At 35.2% G+C, this 22,102-nt stretch overlaps 1 protein-coding gene across 3 annotated transcripts in view; it reads left to right on the top strand.

The window, feature by feature from the left end:
* The first annotated feature begins 1,334 nt into the window (after window positions 1-1,334).
* LOC145694624 (uncharacterized) overlaps window positions 1,335-22,102 on the top strand; it is an 87,723-nt gene continuing 66,955 nt past the window's right edge. For 2 of the 3 annotated variants that reach the window (XM_081771031.1, XM_081771047.1), the window contains exons 1-2: window positions 1,335-1,483; window positions 15,431-15,640. In XM_081771031.1, the coding sequence (XP_081627157.1) occupies window positions 1,409-1,483; window positions 15,431-15,640 (285 nt within the window). In that variant the 5' untranslated portion in view covers window positions 1,335-1,408. Of the gene's footprint in view, window positions 1,484-1,615; window positions 1,738-15,430; window positions 15,641-22,102 lie in introns of those variants that run through there. The other variant, XM_081771039.1, reaches the window with a different exon arrangement.

Genomic DNA, 22,102 nt, shown 5'->3' with positions numbered 1-22,102 from the left:
ACTTGAATGCCCCACATGCTTGAATTTTTGACGATTCGACTAGCCAACCCCATGTTGAACCTTTTAAAAATCTGTTAATTCAAGGTCACACACGAGCACGCGGGATTTTTCATTGTTCTTCACAGTGCTCACTAACCGTTAGACGCTGCCCATGTCCCTTATGTGCCCTGACAGGCCCAAGAACATGGTCTCGTGGTGACAACACCAATGTACTTTGGTGACAGTTCTAGCCTTCACAAATCATTGCAACTCTAATCATATGTTGTACGCGACTTTGGCGTGGGAGACCCGGCTTCGATTAACGGCGGCGGTTCATGTGGTTTGGATTCCACGTTAATCATTAGGTCCCATCTCATATAACCTTGCTTCTGAAAGGGGTGTTAAACTCAACTCTAATCATATGTTTAAAAAACTATATTTAAAAAACGAGAAAATGATAAGGGTAGAAGTTTATTGTGATTAATATACAAGTGCATACCTTTGCTATTTTTCGAGGTAATCATCGTCGTGAACTTCCAGATATTCCTAGTAGCGTAGGCTAACGCAAGCATCTGTGTATACTTTTTATAAAAGTCTGCCGTCTGAGCTAAAACTGATGTCTTCAGCACTTCACTGTCGTTGAAACGCTTCGACACAAGCTACTCTTTGTAGATTAAAAAAGAAAGAAATCGCTGGGGACAAAGTTAAGAATGTAAGCGGAATGATTGAATAGTTATCATCGAAATTTTTGAATTGTCTCAACTGTTCAAATAGCTGTGTGTGGGCGAACGTTGTCATCGATCAGAAAAATTCCAAAGCTTAACATTTCTTTCCGGTGATTTTGTGTGGCACGTAGCAAATAATTCAGTGTTTGGCAATACACATCTGCTGTAATTGTTTGTCATGGTTCCAAGAATTCCACAAAACGAACAAGTGCATTTCGTCTTGTGGAATTAATTCCTTTTGGTCCAAAAATATTATTTTGTGAACTTCTTTTTTTAATTTTTCGATTTAGGAAAACAAGAATACCGCCATTGCATTGGTCGCTGCTTCAACAATCAATGGTGTACGATATCCAGATTTGATCCTCCGTCACTATGTCCTTTACTGCATTCACCTTTATTAATTACCACCTCCATTCGTTTAATCGTCTACAGATTCCAGATAGAGCGCAACGCAAAAGACGCAGAAACCAATCATGCCGATTATCGCAAATTAAAAAGCAAAATTTGTATTGCGTTAAAGAAAATCGCTGGGTCAATGAGTCTCTAAATCTGATATATCAATATAACTTTTAATTTTTTTTATAGTGCAAACCTTAATTCAATACATTATTCATTATTTTAATGATTGTTATATGCGGAGTATTTGTACAAATTTTCTACGTTAAGTAGCATATTTTTTATGCTTTGTTTTTACTAACCTTGCGATGCTTAAAATTTCCAACCCTGGGTATTTGTTCGTCGCCGTCGTAGTGAAAAGTAAAATGGCGAACGATTGTGAGGTATGTATTTTTTGCTTGAAGTTGTAAACGTAGGAAATAAACCAAATGAAAATCGAGTGAATGATGTTTCTAATATATTAGTATTATTGATCAAAAAGTGTTAAATGTAATTAACGAGAAATTTACAACAATTTGTTTCTGTTATTTTTCCATCATCGTAACTACTATGTATTTTACTCACATCCGTATTAGTAGTTCCTAGTTTGAAGCAACACATATTGGTAAATTGTTCATTAGTTATGTATATAAAGAAGGTAAATTGGAACTACTACAAAGGATAGTGACATATTTTGTTGGTTTAAGCGCGTAAATCTATACTATTGTAAGATCTAAAACATTTGTAAAACATATGGATTATAATTCTATGATATATTTGCTCATTGCTGACTTCAAGCTGAGAAGTTTCAATAATAGTGCAAAAGCTGTGTAGGGTTAACTGTTGTATCGCCGGACCAATTTTAGGAAATTTAGTGGGTCAATTGGAAAATTTATTTAAGTTTGTGTGGAAGAATGAGTGAAAGTCAGGTAAGGGGGATAGGAAAATGGTTGTATTTTTAGGTTGTTTTTGATGGGCAAGGGGATTGAGTATAGCCCGCTCCCCCCAGTGATTTTTAACGAATCATAGTGATTATAACGATTCATATTAGTTCATAATGAATCGGAATCGCATGTTATAAAGATTTAAGATGTAAATCTTGTGGTAAGGAAACTTTAGTATAAGTAGTAGTAGTAGTAGCGATAGTAGTAGTAGTAGTAGTAGTAGCAGTAGCAGTAGTAGTTAGTAGCAATAGTAGTAGTAGTACTAGTAGTAGGAACGGGTTAGAAGCCCCGCAGGGGTTGGTTGGGTTCTGTTCTCGATATAAGTAGTAGTAGTAGTAGTAGTAGCAGCAGCAGCAGTAGTAGTAGTAGTAGTAGTAGTAGTAGTAGTAGTAGTAGTAGTAGTAGTAGTAGTAGTAGTAGTAGTAGTAATAGTAGTAGTAAAGTAGTAGTAGTAGTAGTAGTAGTAAAGTAGTAGTAGTAGTGACTCTTCCAGTTCCGGTGACAAAGAACTGGGGGGAGCGGGCTATACACAAGCCGGGCAAGGTTCTAGAACACAGGTTCCCCTTCGCATTTATTTATAATAAAGACAGAAAACAACGTGCCCTGCGGGGCTCTGACTCGCCTTCACTCGCGGTCGCTCGCTCGGCAATACTATGTGAATTAAATATTAAACTTTGTTACAGAAAAGAACCAACCTAGCTACTAACCTATATGGAGGACCTATGGTCTAGAACCTTCCCTTTGTGAGTTATAAGCGGCACTGTATGTGGAGGCGGGTGGACATTTTGGTACACATGTTTTACTATACGGATCCATAGATTGTAGAAGGGGCAAGAAAAATTTGGGCAAGTCTAATTTGCCCATTTCATTTCGAGAACAGAATACAACTAACCCCTTGTGGTGGACAAACACCGTGTGCGTGTGTTTTCTCGGGGCTCTCCCACTTTCTTCATTCCACCAGTTTATTCATTACTCATCATCACCGTCTCCTTTAGCCTAACCAACATAATCGCGAGACGTAAAACTCAAAGATTTCATTTTTTTCAGCTAACCCCTCCTGGGCTTCCAACCCGTTCCTCCTATGACTAGTATTACTACTACTACTACTACTACTTATATTATGGATCCGTATATTGAAACCACACGCCTAATAACGTTAATCTAACGTAACGTAATGTAATCAAACGAAATATAACCGAATGCAGTACATTTTGATACTTTTTTCGATTTTCAAATTGGTCCGGAGATACAGCAGTAATGCCGCTGTGTAGGGTGATCTAATAATATGTGCTTGTCTTTAATTCGTAGTAACAGTATTATTGGGGCTAAGAGTCACGCTATGGTAATAGTTTACAAGACCAGTTAACGCAAAAGGTATCGTAGTTTTCGCAGCCTTTCACGAAAGTATACCGTATATTGAACTGAATTCGACATATGTCGGACAGATGGGGGCCAGCATTTATTACCAAGTAGTAGTAGTAGTAGTGAGAGTAGGAACGGGTTAGAAGCCCCGCAGGGTTTGGTCGGGTTCTGTTCTACACATAAAGTATAAGTCTGGCCCCGACATAAACTCTGAATTCTATAACTATTAATGTATTTTTGAAGAAAAAGTAGTTAAACTTTCCAGTGCCCACTCAACTTTGTATACTTGCCCAGACCAAGAAATTATACTCTTAATAATTCTAGCAAAATTAGTCGAAACTTTTCTAAGCTCACCTAGGACAGCTACTCCACTCTTATAAGATTGTGAAAATTTGCAGGTTAGGAAAGAACTAATTGCCCTTTTCGTATATCGTGTACAAGTGTAACGTTACTAGTGTCAAACCGTTAAAAATGCTATTGGAACTCCTATCATTGTGAAAACCCGCGTGCTTTGGTTATCCTCACTTACGTGTATAATCCTTTCGGGTGCAATAAGGCGCGAACTCACCCGTTTCACTCTGCCCTGACTCGGGTAGATAGCACTCATGCTTTTTAGTGGTCATTTAGCACATGTTGGTTGATTCTGCTCTGTAGCTTTTATGGCATACTTCCATGCCCTGTATTTGTTATATGCGAATCGCAAAAGGATTGTACTATTTTAACAATAAATTCTGATGACATCGTTGAATTTGAAACTATGTGAAGTAGGATGCAAAGTTTAACATGCATTTCGTTTATAGTAGAACTGAAGAGAGGCTCCTCGATTTGTGTCCTGCATTGAAAGGGTGGAGTAGTGTAGAACCAAGTTATCGTAGAGTTAGGGAAATTTGGACCCATTTGATTAAAGTTAATCGAAGCGTAATTTGTCTCTGCGGGATGCCAGTAGAGCGGGCATTGTAAATTTCACGCGTGTAGTTTTCCGACAGCTGTGGTGGCCATCTGAAGTTCACCTACATGTAGTGAAGCTTTATTAAACCCATTTTCTAGATTTAAGGTTTAGAGGGGCCTTTGCAGATTGAGAAGCTGGTAGCAGTTAAATAAGTCATTAAAGACGAAACTTTTGGGGAATCATCTTCTGTAGTTGGCATAGGCTAAATGGTAAGAAATTAGTGTCATGAGTTTATTGTACTAAGGTTAACTATTTCAGATAGTAAACAGGTTTGATAAATAGAATATCAATTGAATAAATGCCTTTTTACCGCAGAGTAGGTCCAGCATTTTAAGGTTTAGGATAGGGTAACTTAGTTTAGGTTTGTTAGGTTACTGTGGTTTTGGTTTGGTTAAGTTATTGTAGTTTCGGTTAAACTTTATATCGCTGTACCAACTCTTCGGCACTGAACCCAAATAAAACCAGTTGAGAATGCTCCAAGAGCATTGTCAGAACGAACTTAAAATGAGTTAATTTTTCTTATTAACTTCTACAGGCTTTATACCAATTATTCTTTGTACTTATTATTACACTCATTAAACAATTCTTGTAATATATCTATCCATTTATAATTTCCTTATGTACTAAATCTTTTCCACGTGTTTTGTTGAAGAGAGTTCTTAAAACGTTCTACGCTATGTTTTACGAAGACATCCTCAAAATTTAAAAAATCGCAAAATATAACGTACGGTTCCCAAGATATGGCTCCTTAAATCTCCCGAAATCGCAACCTTTTTTTGGGGGGGGGGGGAGGGGCTATTATCTCGGGAACGGTAAGAGTGACACGAAAAATTCCGTCACTTTCTCAGCAAGTTTTAGATGCTCTGTCGAATGGAGGGGTCAAAGTTGAAGTTCGTTGAAAATACAAACCTCTAGGTTAATAACGTTTTTGTAATATGCTTATTTATGTAATATGCTTATTTTAGCGTTTATTAGTGGAGAACTGTTCACATTTTAGAATATTTTTAGTAGTGTTGTAAAAATACTGTTTTTTTTTCTGTGAAGTTTTTTTTTTCAATAAAAAACACCGTTCTTTTTCATGTTTTTTTTTTCAAGTCTGTTTTTTTTCTGGCAACTATTATTTATTGATTTATGTTGCAGATTATTGAAATAATCAACAGAACTTGAGTCGAAGCATTCGTAACTTACAAATCGTTTGTTTCTTTGAACCTATACGAGCAAAATTGTGTGATTATTCCTTTCGGCCCCAGGTCATTTTTGGCGTTTTCCTACATTTCCAGTTAGTGACTTATTGCTCAAAAACTATTCATTCGATTGATATGGTTAAGGCCTTGTTTTTAAGAAAATGGATGTGGCTATTTTTTGGTGTAAGTTGTATTGAAGTGTTGCCAACGGGTGCGAAATTATTGAGGGAAATGTAGGGGTGAAAATTTACAAAAATTTCCCTAACCGAATTTCAAAAATTTTTTGTATCTAGCACCACTGCTGCTATATGGGTTCAAGTCACCTAAACAAATCTTTGGTGTGTTGACAAGGTACAGTGAAATCCTGAGGCCACTGGCTTCCATTCAAAGAGGGAAAGAAAAAATTCTGTCATACACATGAAATTTTGAGCCTCAGAAGCAAAAATCAAATATGCCGGGGTACAGCTTCTCTAATTATCCTATTGAAACTTTTTATGGTGCGTTCTGTAGGGCAAAGAGGAAGCTTTCAGGTAGTGGTACGTTTGTTTCAATGTAGCCAGTAAGAGGGTAATAATAGAGGGGAAAAGGGAAATTTTCCTAATTTTTCACCTAATAGCGCTAATTAATTGTTTTGGCTCGAAACGCTGCCATCAGGCAGACGAAAACTATCTGAAAATAAACCGTAGTGCTCCAAGAATATATCCTACAAGTATCATGGCGATATATAACAAAGTAAGCATGAAATTAAAAAAAAAATCTCATTCTACCTCAGAAATTCACCATTTCCAGAACATGGTTTATTATAAACCTCAACTGTACTTCCCCTAATTATTATAGTAAAACTTTTTATGGTGCGCTGTGTAGGCTAAGGATGAGGCTGTTAGACACTGGTACATTTATTTGAATGTAGCCAACAAGAAGGAAATAATAGGAATATAAAAGGTAATTTTTCCCAAAATTTGCCTCTAAAATCTGGAATTAAATTTTTTTGTAGCTAGCAACACTACTATCAGACACACACAAACTATCTTAAAATAAGTTTTGGTATCCCTCTAATATATCCTACAAGTATTGTGACGATATCTAATAAAGTAAGCATGTCAATAAAAATATCTCATTCCGCCTTTAAAAATATCACAGTTATCTTTCCAATTAGAGAACAAGGTCCACTGTAAACCGCAACTGTACTTCCCCTAATTATCCTATTGAAACTTTCTATAGTGCGTTGTGTAGAGAAAACACGAGACTTCCAGATACTGGTACGTTTGTTCCGATATAGCCAACAAGAGGGAAATAATAGAGACAAAACATATAATTTTTCCAAAATTTCCCCCTAAAATCTGGAATTAAAATATTCTGTAGCTGGCAACACTGCTACCAAACAGACGCAAACTATCTTAAATTAAACATTGGTACACTACTAATATATCCTACAAGTATTGTGGCGATATTTAAGGAACAAAGCTTCTAATTACCAAAAATATATTACGGTAAACAGAAAAGTAAGGGAAAACTAGAAAAATCAAGGGCTAGAACCTAAATACGAATTTTACGTGCGCCCTCTAATTACCCCATTGTAACAATCTGTACTTTCTTTTGTTAAGTAAGGACAAATGTTCGATTGGCGTAAGTTGACTTGCACTCGGACGTATAGGTACGAATTTATAAACAAAAATTTTTAATTTTATGCCCAAATATAGGAGAATTTTAATTTCCCTAATTGGCAACACTGCGCGCAGGCCCGTCCAATTGATGTCAACAGTTAGGTATCCATCCGAGGTATCTACCTGGCAAGTCTTAAGGATGTTTTTCTACAACGAAGGAAGCTACAGGGAAAAAAGTAAAGGAAATTCGAAATTAGAAAATTGTCGAATTTTTGACTGGGGTGAAATTTGAGAAGGAAATTCGACACCAGAAGAAAAAGAAATTAATATGATAAACTATAGTCCAACCACATTTTGCAAGAATAATATCCTGATATCTTAATTAGTGTCCACACTAGAGCGGATTAAACAAGTGACACACCCGTGTGTGTTACTTTGGCCACCTGGGCCACCGAGTATACATTTGATTACATTTTTTTGACTACTAACTCGTGTTGTTGTAGTTATAGTCTCGACTAATAATAATATTGCTGTAAACAATAACTTTATAAGGAAAATATTCGCCATAACCTTTCCGCCATACGGCACAAAACACATTCAATTTAGGAAGTCTCGTTTCAACTGTACCATCTCCTGAGGATTTGCTGACGGCCAGATGCAAACATTATGAGTGTTCACGTTAGCTCTTAGGTGAAATGTCGATTTATCACCGAAGACGACACGATCCAGAAAATCTTCATTGTTATGCAGCAATATTTCACTTGCGAAATTGGCGAAATTTAGAATATCGTAGCAACTGCAAACGATAAGAACGTAGTTGCAATCGTCTCCTTAATATTCTTCACACAGACGGTTGCACTGTACAAATTCAGTCTTTATTAAAACACAAAAAGCTTCCTGCTCTCTAGTCTCCATCTTTGCAACTTGCTCTTTCTAACGGCAGACGGAAGAAACAATGCATGTACATGGTTGCGTACAAAACTGTTTGAGTTGCTCTTTCATTTGATATAATATTTATAATTGTAAGTTAATTGTAATAGATACTATAAAGTTTCAAGACCCTAATATTAATTTTGAAACACCTTGCATTTCTTCAAATTGAGTCATCCTATATTCAGGTCCTAGTCAGTTTGTCGCCTCCCCCTTTCTCCAGAAAGAACAAATCTTAGAAGTCATGATTTCAAGTATGCTACTCCAGCATGAACAACAAAGGTGAGGGTAAATGCATTCGCACTCAGAAAGGCGTAAATACATACTAAAAATGCAATTCTGTTGTGTCTGGTGGTTTTTTTTTTTTTTTTTTTTTTTTTTTTTTTTTAAATAATGTTAATCTATTATGATAGCGAAAGATAAAGCAAACACACCTGCAGAGGAAAGATGGTAATCCTTTTTATAGAATTCACTATCGAGCTTCAATCTCAATGTATCAGATTGCAATTCCTGTGCAACTAGCTCTTTTATCTTTATTTCTTGATTTTTCTTCTACATCTTCTAACATTAAAAAAAAAAAAAAAAATAAAACTTTTTATCTTCAATGATAAGGAATTTGCTTCTGACAAAAACAAGACTACTCTCATATCAAAACTGTGATAACTTACTAATGGAACAGATATTCACTACTATTCAAGAATTGAATTCTTGCATTTGACAACAATCAAGCAATTTGCGCTCGGATTTATTCGACCGTTTGCTTTAGCATTGTCCGTGTGGCCTTAAACTAATGCATCCTAAGCATAATTTATGAATGTTGTATTCAAATAGAAGGTCAACTTAGTAAATGTAACTACCATCATCATGAAGTCTGTTTCCAACAAGAAATATTTAATTTAAACAATATACTTGTGACAGATTTTGCCGGACCATCCAAGTTTGCCGTTCCACGCAAATGCACGTGTTGCATATATACAGTGGCGTATTTAGGGGGCTTCCGGGCTTAAGCCCCCCGAAATCTTTCTTAACTATAGTAAAGTATATGAAATATCTTGCAGAATTTTCACATCTTCAGGCAAATCCCCCCGAAAGTTAGGAAAGCCCCTCTCGAAACAAAATCGTAAGTACGCCACTGCATATATGGTAGAGCCGGCTCTGCATATCGTATATATCTGGTCGACAAATTCTTTATATAGGACATATAGAAAAATACTATTAGGCAAATTAGAATTAGTTTTTACCTTTTTAGACAAGTTATTGGAATTTTATACTGCTCGTGACATTATTTTCGTACTGATTAAAGGCCTGCTTTCACGAAAAAACAAAATTTCATTTCTACTTTTATTTCTTAGTTGATATTGATGAAAACTGCTGAAACCCGAATTGTTAATAGGTATGGTATTCATGTAAATTGTAAAATATTTGTAGCGTATCAGTATCTAGCGTTTAATTTATGTTGCATTTTACGGTGATTACACCTACATAAAAATATTTCATACTTAAATAGACGTAAGATGCATTACAAATGACTATTTGAAAAAAAAACGAAATTTAGAAAAAAACGAGAGGCAATGTTTTTTTCTAAAAAAAAACGTACATTTCTGAAAAAATACGAACCGTTTTTTTTTTCTATTTACAATACTAATTCTTAGTACAGTATCTTGATTTAGGAACAAATTTAGAAATGGTTTATTTGAATATTGATATAGTGCATTTTTAAATGTATTTTTAAAAGGAGACTTGGAAGTGAAAGTGGGAAGGATTATGTCTGCCGTGTGACGACGTTGTGCGTTTGTTATTTACTTCGCACGTTGGAGTTAGTTCCTTGTTTATGCTTTTCTTTCCATTCTGCTTTCAGTCTTTTTGATTTTCTTTCCGAAATGTAATTATGTTATCACTTTATCATTATTGATATGACAGATTTCAAGTACTGACTAATTTAGAGACCATGCCAAACTAAAGATTTTTTTTTTCCTGTAAATTATCTATTTATATGATAATTAACAATTAGTTATTAGCGACTTTACACTCACCGTTTTACAGATTAAAAGAAGCAAACGCAAGAAGAACATTTGCAAATTAGTCTCTTTAAGGATTTTACCAACAATTTTTCATTTATACACCGACCATATGGGCAATCAGGTAAAAGGGGGGACGGTCTTCTTGCTGTAGGTTAGCGTCCGCGCCATTGATTTATAGTAAAAACTCTTGTGGTTCGGATTCCATGTTTTGTAGTTTCGGTGCTGCGACCGCAGGGTTTGCCCAAGTGGGCCCAGCCCGAAAAAACCCGGTGTTTTTTTTCTGGTTGGACCCACCTGAAAAAAAAAAACACTTTAAAACCCACCTGGGTTTTTGAGCTTTTTGTCAGTGTATTATTGGTACAACTAAGGTGATCACATTGAAAGTGATTTTTATCAGATTTTAGACTTTCTTTGGGAGAATATGGTGCTTTCACGTTAAGGTATACAACAACATTCAACATAAGACGTTTATAAAAATCTGAATGAATTACAAGGAAAAATACTTAGCCTGAGACAGATATAGAACAAATTAATCGCTCAAAAATCACCTAATTTGTTAATGCACCTCTTGCTTCGGCCTTTGCTACCCCTACAGAAACTTCTTTGAAATGGAACAGAAATGTTGAAAATGTATTTTCTATTCATTTATTACGTACGTGATAATCTGTTACCTCCTGTCAGGTGCTTCGGACCTGCAAATTCGGTAAAGTCCCAAATTCTGTAATGCACAGACTGTTCCTTAAGCTTGTTTAGGGTTAGGAAAGTATTGTTGGATCATATGCGTAATACTGTTCATCTGAGTGTTTGGTTTTCAAGGCTCTGGAATATATAACCACCATCACGGTTTACCCAGTCCTGAAGGTTTCTGTATTTTTAACTAGAGTTCAACATGTCATTACGGAACTTTCCCTTTTTAAAAGAAAAAAAGAAAAACTACGAAACACATTTAAGTCAAGCACAACAAACATGAGTGAGTCGTTAGCTTTTCCCCTTCTATTGGGAAATCCGGGATTCAGTCCCGCATTCGACCATTTCGACAAAAGTTCTTAATTCCATCTGTGAATGTAGAGATAGTGCGTGTACTGTGATTCCTGGTTGATTTCATTTCTTATGTTTTAAATTGTTGTTATTACTAATTGCCAGCAATGACGGATTTGCGAAAGGGGTTAGGGTGGGGGTGTCCTTTGGACTGAAGCCTGTTTTCCGAAGTTGCGGAATTTGTAAAACAAACGAAATTTTAGTTATGTCTTTACTCATAAACTTCAAACTCCCCTCAAATGAAAATCACTCATTTTTAGAAGAAAAAAAAACTAATCATTAATAAGAAAATACCCTCAAAACACTTTTCTAAATCCGTACTGATTATTTGTATAAAATGGTATTCAAGGTTGCATTCGGAAGATTATTGCTGCGTCATTACACAGCTACAATATAACAGAAATGTGGAAGTATGCTCTGACGGATATATTGAAAAACATAAGTTTAACTATGTGCTAGAAACTTGAGTACTAAGTTCTAAGAAATGAAACACGAATAACTAAAAATGAAATGATCTAAAGAAGAAAAATATGTCAATAACTCAGAAGTTAAAATAAAGTTATATAGCCTCTAAAATTGCTCTCAAATACTACGTACTTGATGTTTAATTCATAAAACGTGTGCTCCATCCATCATGATGGTGAATTCTAAAGAGAAATGTGGCATTTAGGTCATGAGATCTTGTTTAACTATAGAGTATACTATAAGAAAGCTATTTAGATAGAAAAATCATGAAAATGAGAAAAACCAAAATTTCCGTTTTTCCCTAAAAAGCCGGCTTTTTATGTGAAAAAAAAAAACATCAATTCAATAAAGCCGGCTATTTTGCATCTCTGATCCCAAACAATGTTTCTTAAGCACTAAGAAAAAAGTACGGCGACGTTTATCAACATGATACTTTTTTTTTCACAAAAGTTACTCACATTTGGCAGGGACATACAAAAATAATAATAATTGGAACTAGCTTGCGGCACGAAATATATATAAAATACGCAAATTTCGCCTAAAGTTATAAAATCTAAAAACGATTTTATAACACACAAAAGAATTTTCGTCTTAAATGTCCATGGTGATTTTCTCGTTGAAATAGTTAACGATTTAAAAACCTTATGTTACGGAGATAAGAAACCAGAATTCCTCCCGTTCAAAACGGAATTTTCCGTAATCATCCTCTACATGAAACACTCATACATACACTTGTACATACATTTGCATCTTATTGTATTATGATTATCTTCCATAATTGAAATAACACACCAGAGGCTCGATTTTACTTATTTTCACTTTAAATTAATTTATTTCGGAATTTAATTTAGATCAACGACTTTTATTTAAAATATCAAGTGATTTAAATTATACTGATTTAAATCACTCCCCCCTGCGTAGTACTAATTACTTATGCAGCGTATTACTGCCAAATTCTGCCAGATAGCAGTTTATCAGTGTAGGCGCAAGTTACGAGCTCATGGCTCTACGTGCGATACGCGATTAGTCAGAAAACGATTAGTTGGATCAGTTTCAGCCATGATAGTTCTGATGTACTCACTCACTCTTGATTGGAGGAGCTGGGCATGTGACGTCAGAGATAGTCCAAATTTATTCGTCAGTTGAGGTTGTTCCGTAAAATCCTCTCGCTATGTGGAAACGAGTTTGTTTCTCAGGAATAGAAAACAAGATTCCTATTCTAACAGGCATAGTCCAGAAAATTATCTCAATAATTGTCGCCATTAAGTCGACAACGCAGGTCTCAGTTCCTTATCAGTTTAATAAAAGCATCTGAGAAAAGTGCAACTTAAGAATGTTAATGTGGCGTTGAACGACCTTTCGTCTCAGAGCAGCTCTGATGCGACGTCAACTGGAGTCATAGAGGTCGTGAATGGTAAGTAGAATATTACACCATTCTCCTTAGAATACATCGCTCAGTTCCTTGAGAGAATGGAGGTGAAAATCTGAGCCGGATTTGTCTTCAAAATCATTTCCAGGTGTTGAATTATATCCGGCTCAGGAAATTGAGCAGGCCAGGGATGTGTTGGATGTATATCTATGATCCCCAGACTATGCCGCAAGAGCTGTGGTTATGTGAATGGGCACATTGTCATCCTGGAATATGCGTCATTGCTCGGTAACAACATCTGAACCATAAGATGCACATGATGACATAGTCACAGGTAGTGATGCGACCGCTAACCATCACCAGAGGACCCACTGAAAACCAAGGGACGGTGTTTATCATGAGAGCTGTACTAATTTGCGGGATCTTTTCTTCCTTTCTTCAAAATAATTAATGGTTATGAGAGTTATGAGGCAGCACTTAGCCCAAGTCCTCTATGTAAATAAGTCCGTTAGAAGCTAAAATATTGAATGAGATAGAGTCGTCACAGCCATACTGCAGCTAAAATGACACAGATATGTCTTAATCTGCCGGTCCAAATGTAGAAGTTGTAGTAGTCTTAATTCATATTAGGCCTAAATATCAGTCGTATAACAATCAAATATTGCGGTTTACGATTTGACTCAGATGTACAATATTAACTGTTTTCTTAGATATTATTATTACTGTCGGCCTTTTTGCCTTTTTTCATGGTAATAAAATATTCCAAATTCCACTTAATTTGGAACCTTTCTCCTTATTCAGTATTCTACCACGTAATTTTATTTCTGTTGCTCCTCTGAGTCTTTTATATCTATGAGTGGATCTATGTATAACCGATGGATACTGAAACAAAATTGTATACTTTTCTTTTAGTGCATGTTGCGCAAATACTGAATTCGTTGGTTTGAAACGTCAGCCTAATAAAATAGTGTTACTTATTAAGTTACAAACATTACCGTAAAGAATTATGTGGAATATATAAAGTAGAAAGAAAGCCACAAGCAACAGTGGACCTACTTTTGTACCTCAGAATTTCGTCTGTTTGCTGGATAATTTCATTATCTTGGTCATTTAGATGACAGTTCTATATACGGCACTGATGACTCGTTTACTACCACGTTTGTTCATGTAACTAAGCGAGGCTCTAGGGTATTTCGAAAAACACTTGGTTAAGTTACATCAGTAATTTCCGTTTTTTAACTGACATTTTAATATCTGTTTACTAACAACTTTAAAAGTACGTAATGTTTTTCAGTAACGGTTTCGTAGTAAGAATCTGGGTGCCTTCCATTTCAACTTAGGCAAAAAAATATAAAATTGTACCATCACCATCTCAGATATTGTTGAAACTTTTTTTATAGCAACTAGACATGTTTTCAAGAGACCCATATTTTTTTGTTTTGTCGAAAAAAATTTTCCCGCCAAGTAATGGGCCAATAAAGACGGGGAGTACAATTTATGAATTGTAGAAGACATGGAAAAAGGTCAACTTCGGAGCCACACCATTCGGCTATGGAGACAGGTAGAGTTATAATTCTTGTTGTGGTATGTACATAGGGATATAAATAAACTATATTTTATTATAATTTGGTTTGCGCATGCGTATCTTTTTGTACATAAATTAACAAATGAACGTCAATTTATCTGAAAAGTCGAAGTTTGCGAATTTTTTTCGAGCACTTCGGGTTCGAATTTTAAAATTCTGTTTTCACGGTTGGTAAGACCTAGCTACCCGCTTTCCGAAAAAAAAATTGTATTCTGTGTGCAACCGTTTTGTCACAAAAAATTCGAGAAATTGTAAAATTTTCAAAAATCGCCATTTTCTCGAAAACACCATGTTTTAAAATTCTGAAATTTTGTCAGATGGTTCAACTTAACATGAATAATAAACACACCAAATACCATTCACGACCAATGCTTCATGAATTAACTGCAGCCTTTTAAAGTTAGCGAAGTTTCGTTAACTTTGATGTCACAGTTAGCAACACTGGGAACAATAAAAGTGCAATGATTTGATGATGTTTGTGGTTCACATTCATTAAATGAAGAATAACAGGTTTTCTTGATTTTTTTTTTTTAATCAAGAAGACTCTCTGAAATAGTAAAATGAGCCTCCCCCTACTCGTCAGTTCAATTTTTGTGTAAAAAAGCTATTTATTTTCTGAAGTTGGCCACTATGGAGTGGAACTTGTAGGCAAACATAGACAAGTTTCACTATAATTAGTAATGATGCCTTCCTAATCTCTACCTAATTTCGTTCATTGCTGTTTGATACTTTTTGTTCTAGTGTAATATGCCTCATACACGTTTCTTTCAATATTTCACCGGAGAGAGGTTTCAAATGAAAGATATGGTGTTCTGTTTTTTGAAAATGTATTTAAACTTCCCTGCATAAACGTTGATTGATTTTTCTTTCTTTGGTTAATTTTTTATATCCGATTTACAGGTTCAGTCTTCTGCTGTTCCAAAACAGGATGACAGTGATGATGATGATGATTTGGAAGCACTTCGTAATGCAGCATTAAAAACTTTGCGAAATAGACCTGCAAATTTGCAACAAAGACAGCAGAAGCCAATTGAAAATAATGTTTATAAACCAGTCTTGTCAGCAAGAAGAGGTCATTTTCGCAGAGGAAATCATCGAAATAATAATTTTGTAAGTACAATCTTCGGTTGATCTTGCTTCTTTTATGTATATAATTTCATTATTTTCCAGACTAAGGTATTTCTAGTCTTTGACTCATAGTTGCAGCGTGGGTTTGCGCAAAATTAAATTTCACCTCCGTTTAAGAGACTTCTTGAATTTGAGACTGAAGTGGGAAATGTTTGTTTATTTATTTTTTACAGTACAACATTCTTTTAAAAGTGTGCGAAGTAGATATAAAACACCCTAAAATGTATTTCGTTATGTATTAAAAAGAAATATAAAGTGTTACTGTACTGATAACACTAGCCTGCGATGAAAAAGTGCTTAGAAACTAGTAAGTGATTCTTATAGATTTCGGGGTGCTGATTTCAATGGAATAATCGAAAAAGCTCTATCACGTAAGGTTTTTTTCACAACCGCATATCTTGCTGTACGTTTTGGCTCTTTCTTTGAATGCTATGTGGGGAGCATATTAAAGACGTTCTCGCTACATGACGGAAAGACTAACGTATAATGTAGTTTCAAATTTACAAGGTAAACGTATAGGAAACAAATACAATATGTATTTCCTACTAATTAAATTTAACTTCGTTAAGCAAATTTCAGGCACAACTCTTTATTAATTGAACTTTGTGCAATTCTAATAGCAAAGAACACCATTTCTTATTATAGAATTGCCAAACGAGTTAGAAGCACTACCTTCGGCAAGCGGTACGTGACGTTTGGGCGCGGACGTTTGGGCCCCGCCGTTTGGGCACTGGACGTTTGGGCGCGGGTTAAATTAAAAAGCCATTGTTAGAGCAACCCACATTATACTTTATTTTTTCCAAATTATGCTTTATTGTCAATTTCAGTCATTGTTTTATATTAACTGTGTATAATGTAAAATATTTACTATACATTAAATATTCTAAATATCTTGATCGCAGCCAGTTTCTTTCATATTTAATGAAATTTCTACTTAATGCACTGTAAAGAGATATACTTTACTCGAGTCAGTTTTTGTTTCACTTGTGTGCTCCCTAGAGGTGCATACAGAAAGGAAAAGTAAAATATATCACCAAAAAATACAGGAAGTGCTCAAGTTCAAGAGGTACACATAACACTATAGTGTGGAGTTCTTTTGTGCTATTCGTTATTGGCGGAAAGTTTTCTTCATTTCCTTCTTTTTCTCCACATCAAAGGATTACGCCGAAAAGTTTACAGAAATAAAAATTAGTTTTCATTGTTGCATTATTATGTTCTCAATGATTTTGGTTTGTAGATATTGGTTTTAAAAAATATTAATATAGTATGTTACACTTGCAGTTAAACAGAATTTTCCAAGAATTGTGTTATATATTTTAAATTATGCTTTATGCTTTATTTTCTAAAATTATGCTTTATTATGCTTTTAAAATTAGTTTCTTCTGCACCCTTAAAATAACCACAACCATGTTCAAGGTATCAACCATATGTCTATATTGCTATTATGCTTTTTATGCTTTTGGGTTGCTCTAATCATTATGTTAGGCGCTGAGTACTAAGTTCGAATCAAGATATCACAAGGTGTCTACTGTAGTAGAAGACCTTGAATTATACTGGATTTTGTTTTACATACTAGAAATACTGGAATTTCAAAATTCTAAAAACTGAATTAACAATTAAATTTTGTAAATTTAAGTTTCAACCAAAGTTAAAGGAGCTTTTTATTTGATAACTTTTCAAGCCGAAGGTAAGTACACCAGACAAGATATGATTGACTGCATTACATATATAGTGAGCATAGTTCATTAAAAAAAACTTAAAGCAGGCCTTCTACTGTAGTTATGCAATAAGTGTGAATGTCAAACACATTTCTAGTAGCTAAATGACCAATATATGTACACTATTAATTTTCGCTTTGAAATCGTTCTTTTTTTCTTTCGCCACTTTCTTTAATGCAGATTAAATGCTTACAATGCGACGAAAAAAGTGTTAAGTTTTGATTTTTATATTGGAATGTTAATAAAAAAAAGTGATACCAGAAATACGGCAGTTCCTAAACTCAATGTCTTAGACACCCTGTATGCGAAATATGTCTTAGACACCCTGTATGCGAAATATCTTTCCCTCAACTCGATTAGGATTTAGGATTTTTAGATTTCTGGGCTCTCGGCATCTAAGGTCATTTAGCCCGTCACGTTGAGGGAGCACACTATCCGAGGAAAGGGAAGAAAGAAAGGATTGGGGAAGAAAGGAAGCGGCTTGGACCTATAAATTAGGTACCACCCCGGCATTTGCCTGCTGTGAATGAGGAAAACCCAGAAAAACCTCATTCAGGGTGGCTGCCCTGAAATAGCGTGTTACACTTTTTCGACCGAGTGTCCCCACCGGAAATCGAACCCAGGACCGCTCGCACCGAAGGCGAGAACGTTAGCGACTACGCTACGCTTGGCCACTTTCCTCAACTCGAGTGCGCGGAAATCTTTTATTGGCAGTTCTTTATTGGACTTAAGGAAGAGAAGAGTTTGGCAAACGTTCATAAGTATGTAATTATTAACTTACAAAAATGAAATCAATATGTTTTAATTAACATTAAGAAAATTATTAACAGTTCGTCTGATTCCTTCATTCTTATCCAATACAAAAATTAGATCAACATTAGATCAGAAGTACAAGAATCGTGAACAAGCGAAAAATCAATCCATGACGAGTTTAGGCAACAAATGCCACAAAGGCATTAAAATATTTAATTTAGATGAATAAATAAGATAGAGATAGAAAATTTACAGATAAATGAGGTGAAATAAAGATAGAAGTGTAGGAAATGTATGTATATCTTGATTCGCGCTTAGTTTTCAGTGCCTAGCTTACTTTATATGTCGTAAATTGTGATTTTTACTATGTACCTCGCGCCCAAACGTCTGGCGCCTAAACGGCTTCGCGCCCAAACGTCCGGTGCCCAAACGGCAGCGCCGAAACGTCCGCGCCCAAATGGTGGCGCCCGAACGTCCTGTCCCGTCGGCAAGACACCTCGTTTCACATTCCTCAGAAATATTTATTCCAATCCTTCAAAAAACACTAGAGGTTACCAACTTAAGTTCTGAGGAAAATAATAATCAGGACAGACGAGTGAGCATATTACAGGAGACAAGAGCCTGAGTTATTTTCACAGGCAGAACTTAATAATTTAGTTAGGAATTAGGAGCTACTGGATTCTCGATTGAAGGGAAAAAAAATATATATATATATTTTGCATCAGGTACTTTTTTTTTTTTTTTTTTTTTTTTTTTTTTTTTTTTGTTTAGAAACAGAGAAAGAGATTTCATTCCTTACTTTTGTGATGAAGAAAGTCTAGTATATTGCTGCAATGTCGCTGGATTGATAGAGAAGTTGCATATACCATGAGATTAAGGACTGGAGACTGCTCATTGATTTCTCTGAAAGAAGCATTAAAGCAGTGTTGCTTCATAATAACAGACGCCTCAGTCTCCCATTGCTCACTCTGTATTTCTAAACGAAAGTAATGAAAATCTATCTGTAATCCTTACAAAACTTAAGTACAATGAATATGGATTGGCAATACGCGGTGATTTAAAAGTTATTTTCATCATTCTAGGACAACAGGCGTGTTACACCAAATATGCATGTTTCCTCTGCGAATGGGATAGCAGAGATACCAGAGATGAGCGAATGGGCTCACCACTTGACCCCGTAAGTTTAGTCACCTCGAATATCTATAACGTGGAGGTAAAAATATAATACGGATCATATTAGAACCCTGCTCAAGCCACTTCATACTAAACTTGGCGTCATAAAATAGTACGTGAAAGCTCTGTCAAAAGAGGGAGAGTGGTTTCGATACTTGATTTAAAATTTTGCAAAATTTTCAAAAGCTAAATTGAAAGAGAGTGTATTTATTGGTCCAGACATCAGAAGACTAATGAAAGATGGAGTTTGATGATACGATGACTGATACCTGAGCAAGAGGCTTGGAATACGTTTAAGGAAGTCGTTCACAAATAAGGAACCTAACTTCAAGCCTACTATAGAAAATATGTTATTAAACTGCAGTTCTCTAATTCAGATTCAGACTACTCCCGGAGAATCTAGGTGTAGTAAGTGACAAGCAGGAGAGCAATTCCATCAAAGTATCAAGAATATAGATCGAAGATACAAGGGAAGATGGAACGTTAACATGCAGGCACGCCGTTGGACGCTGCAGAGATCTTTCGCAATCAGCCAACAAAAGAAAATGCCAAAGACGGAGTTTTCACGCAAAATGTTAACATGAGAACATGTAAACATTTATTCGAATTTTATTTTAAAACTGAAAGGTACTCTTTTTACAAACAATGTTCATAAGTAAAAATATAAGCTGTTTTTTCCTTGCAGGTATGACCTCTTTTATTTAATAACCTTACGTGATAGAGAAATATGAATGTTATTTTTGTAATTAGCGTACCAAACTACATAAAGATCAGCAATTATATTTAAAACACTTTTTAATTACCTTAATTTTGCAGGATAGTGTAATCTAAGGACACTAAAAAACGAAGCGAAGTCATCCCCAAGAAAATATATAGTACTTCCGTTCTGGCTCCGCAGAGAAATAGTTACGTTGGGCAACAACTGTCATCGATATATTACAAGCCTATAAATGACAGGAATGCTAGTTGAGAAATATGATTGAAAACAAAAACAATTTTATAATGCACACAGAGTGAATAAATGCACGACTGGACCGGGATGTTCGGTGTACCGTGCCGATGGGTTAACCACTACACTATCCAGTTCTGAACAGCTATACATTCCCTCACGGAATGGCTCGGTAAAGATCTCGGGTTCGAGTCCCAGTCCAGTCATGCATTTTTTCGCTCTTTTCTGTATCATTGAGTTCGCACTTACATAGAGTAATTGATGTGTTACAAACATCAGTTGTTTCCTCCATTTATTAATGTAAAAATAATTGTACTTATTTATGCTATTGGGTACATATATATTAGCTCCAAGAGAACAAACTTCTCCTTCCTGAAGCATCCGGTAAAAGCCAACCTCGTGCTGGCAGTTTCGAAGCATTCCTCACTCCGCTGATGGTGCACCAAAACGAAGTTTGCTGCTACATACATGATGTATGATTTTTCTCTCCTTGCTCATCTTACCCATCGTGTGAAGTGACTGAGGGGAAGTAAACTTAAAAAGTGTTAGTATTTCTTTTCTCCTGAATATTTGTGACCAAAAACGTCTTAATATGTATCTGTTGTTTCGAAAATAATAGTGTGTCTGTGTCTAGTTTGTTTGTATACCACAGTAATACCGAACAGATACATGAAGATGGTTTGGGTACTCGAGTAAAAAAATATTAAAATAGCGGTAAAACAGTTTTTCATTATTATTATTATGGTTTTAAAGATGGGGGCCTACGTTATTTCCCATTCATAGAAACCAAGATAAATGTAATATCGAAAGAAGAAAGAAAAAAAATTGTTAGTAATTGAAACAGGAAGAAACAGTAACGGTACTACAACAGTACCTGTCTTTATATTTTGGAAATATCATACAAACAAAATAAAATGCTCTGAAAAAACTATAATTCCTCCGTACTTGTTGGGAGCATATGGGCAGAAAGTGTTAAAAGTTAGTGCACATACTGAAAAAGAAACTGAAGAGCGTTGCGAGGTAGATTGTTGGTATAATTGTGGTAGTTTTTCATAGTGTGTGTTTATGTAAAGTTGGCAGTTGCTAATTTAAGAAAGGTGTAAGAATTTTCGTGAAGATTATGGTTTGTGGTTTAAAGGAGCAATTCGGTAGAAATGTATAAGTTAAGCCTGATAAAATAATAAAACACTGTTTTGATGAAAGTTAGAGTTATATAAGAATCAAGGCAATCTTTGGTAGAATTTGTTTAGGCCTAACAGTACTCTAATAATATCGGTAATGATAACATGACTACAGTTGCTTATAATGACGTAGATTAAGATAATTGGAAATAATAAAAGAAATTTTTTACTTTTTATAGGTAAATGAATGTTTTTACATAATTTTAAGCCATTTTTGTAAATGATTTCCTAATTTGTGGTGTTCTGTACATTTTCAAGACCTAGAACACAGAAATGAACTCTTTGTGTTACGTATGAGCTGTTTTGCAGTCGTATCCTATTGAATATACGTTGTTACAAAATATTTTGTCGTTTCATATCACTAGCAAAGGTTGTTCAAGGGTGCAAAGATCAGTTGAATGCAGAAGAAAAAAGAACGGCAACTCTGATGTAGGAAGTCATAGTTAAGTTGCAGCGTAATTTACTCGCGTGCATAGGACCTCGGTTCAGTTAAATTAGACTCCATGAATACATGTGATTAATGATTAACTTTTATTGTCTTTCTTTTCTTTCTTTCTTCCTTTTTTTTTCCTAATCTGTCAGTTCAACAATAGCTATATATGTAAGTAAATTTCTAATTTAAAACAAAATAACTCACAAATAACAAAATATAGGAAACATTAATATAACA

The sequence above is a fragment of the Thermobia domestica genome, chromosome 1, assembly GCF_964235325.1.
Source record: "Thermobia domestica chromosome 1, izTheDome1.hap1.1, whole genome shotgun sequence".
In the NCBI taxonomy this organism is placed as follows: domain Eukaryota; kingdom Metazoa; phylum Arthropoda; class Insecta; order Zygentoma; family Lepismatidae; genus Thermobia; species Thermobia domestica.
This window is presented reverse-complemented; position numbering and strand designations above follow the sequence as displayed.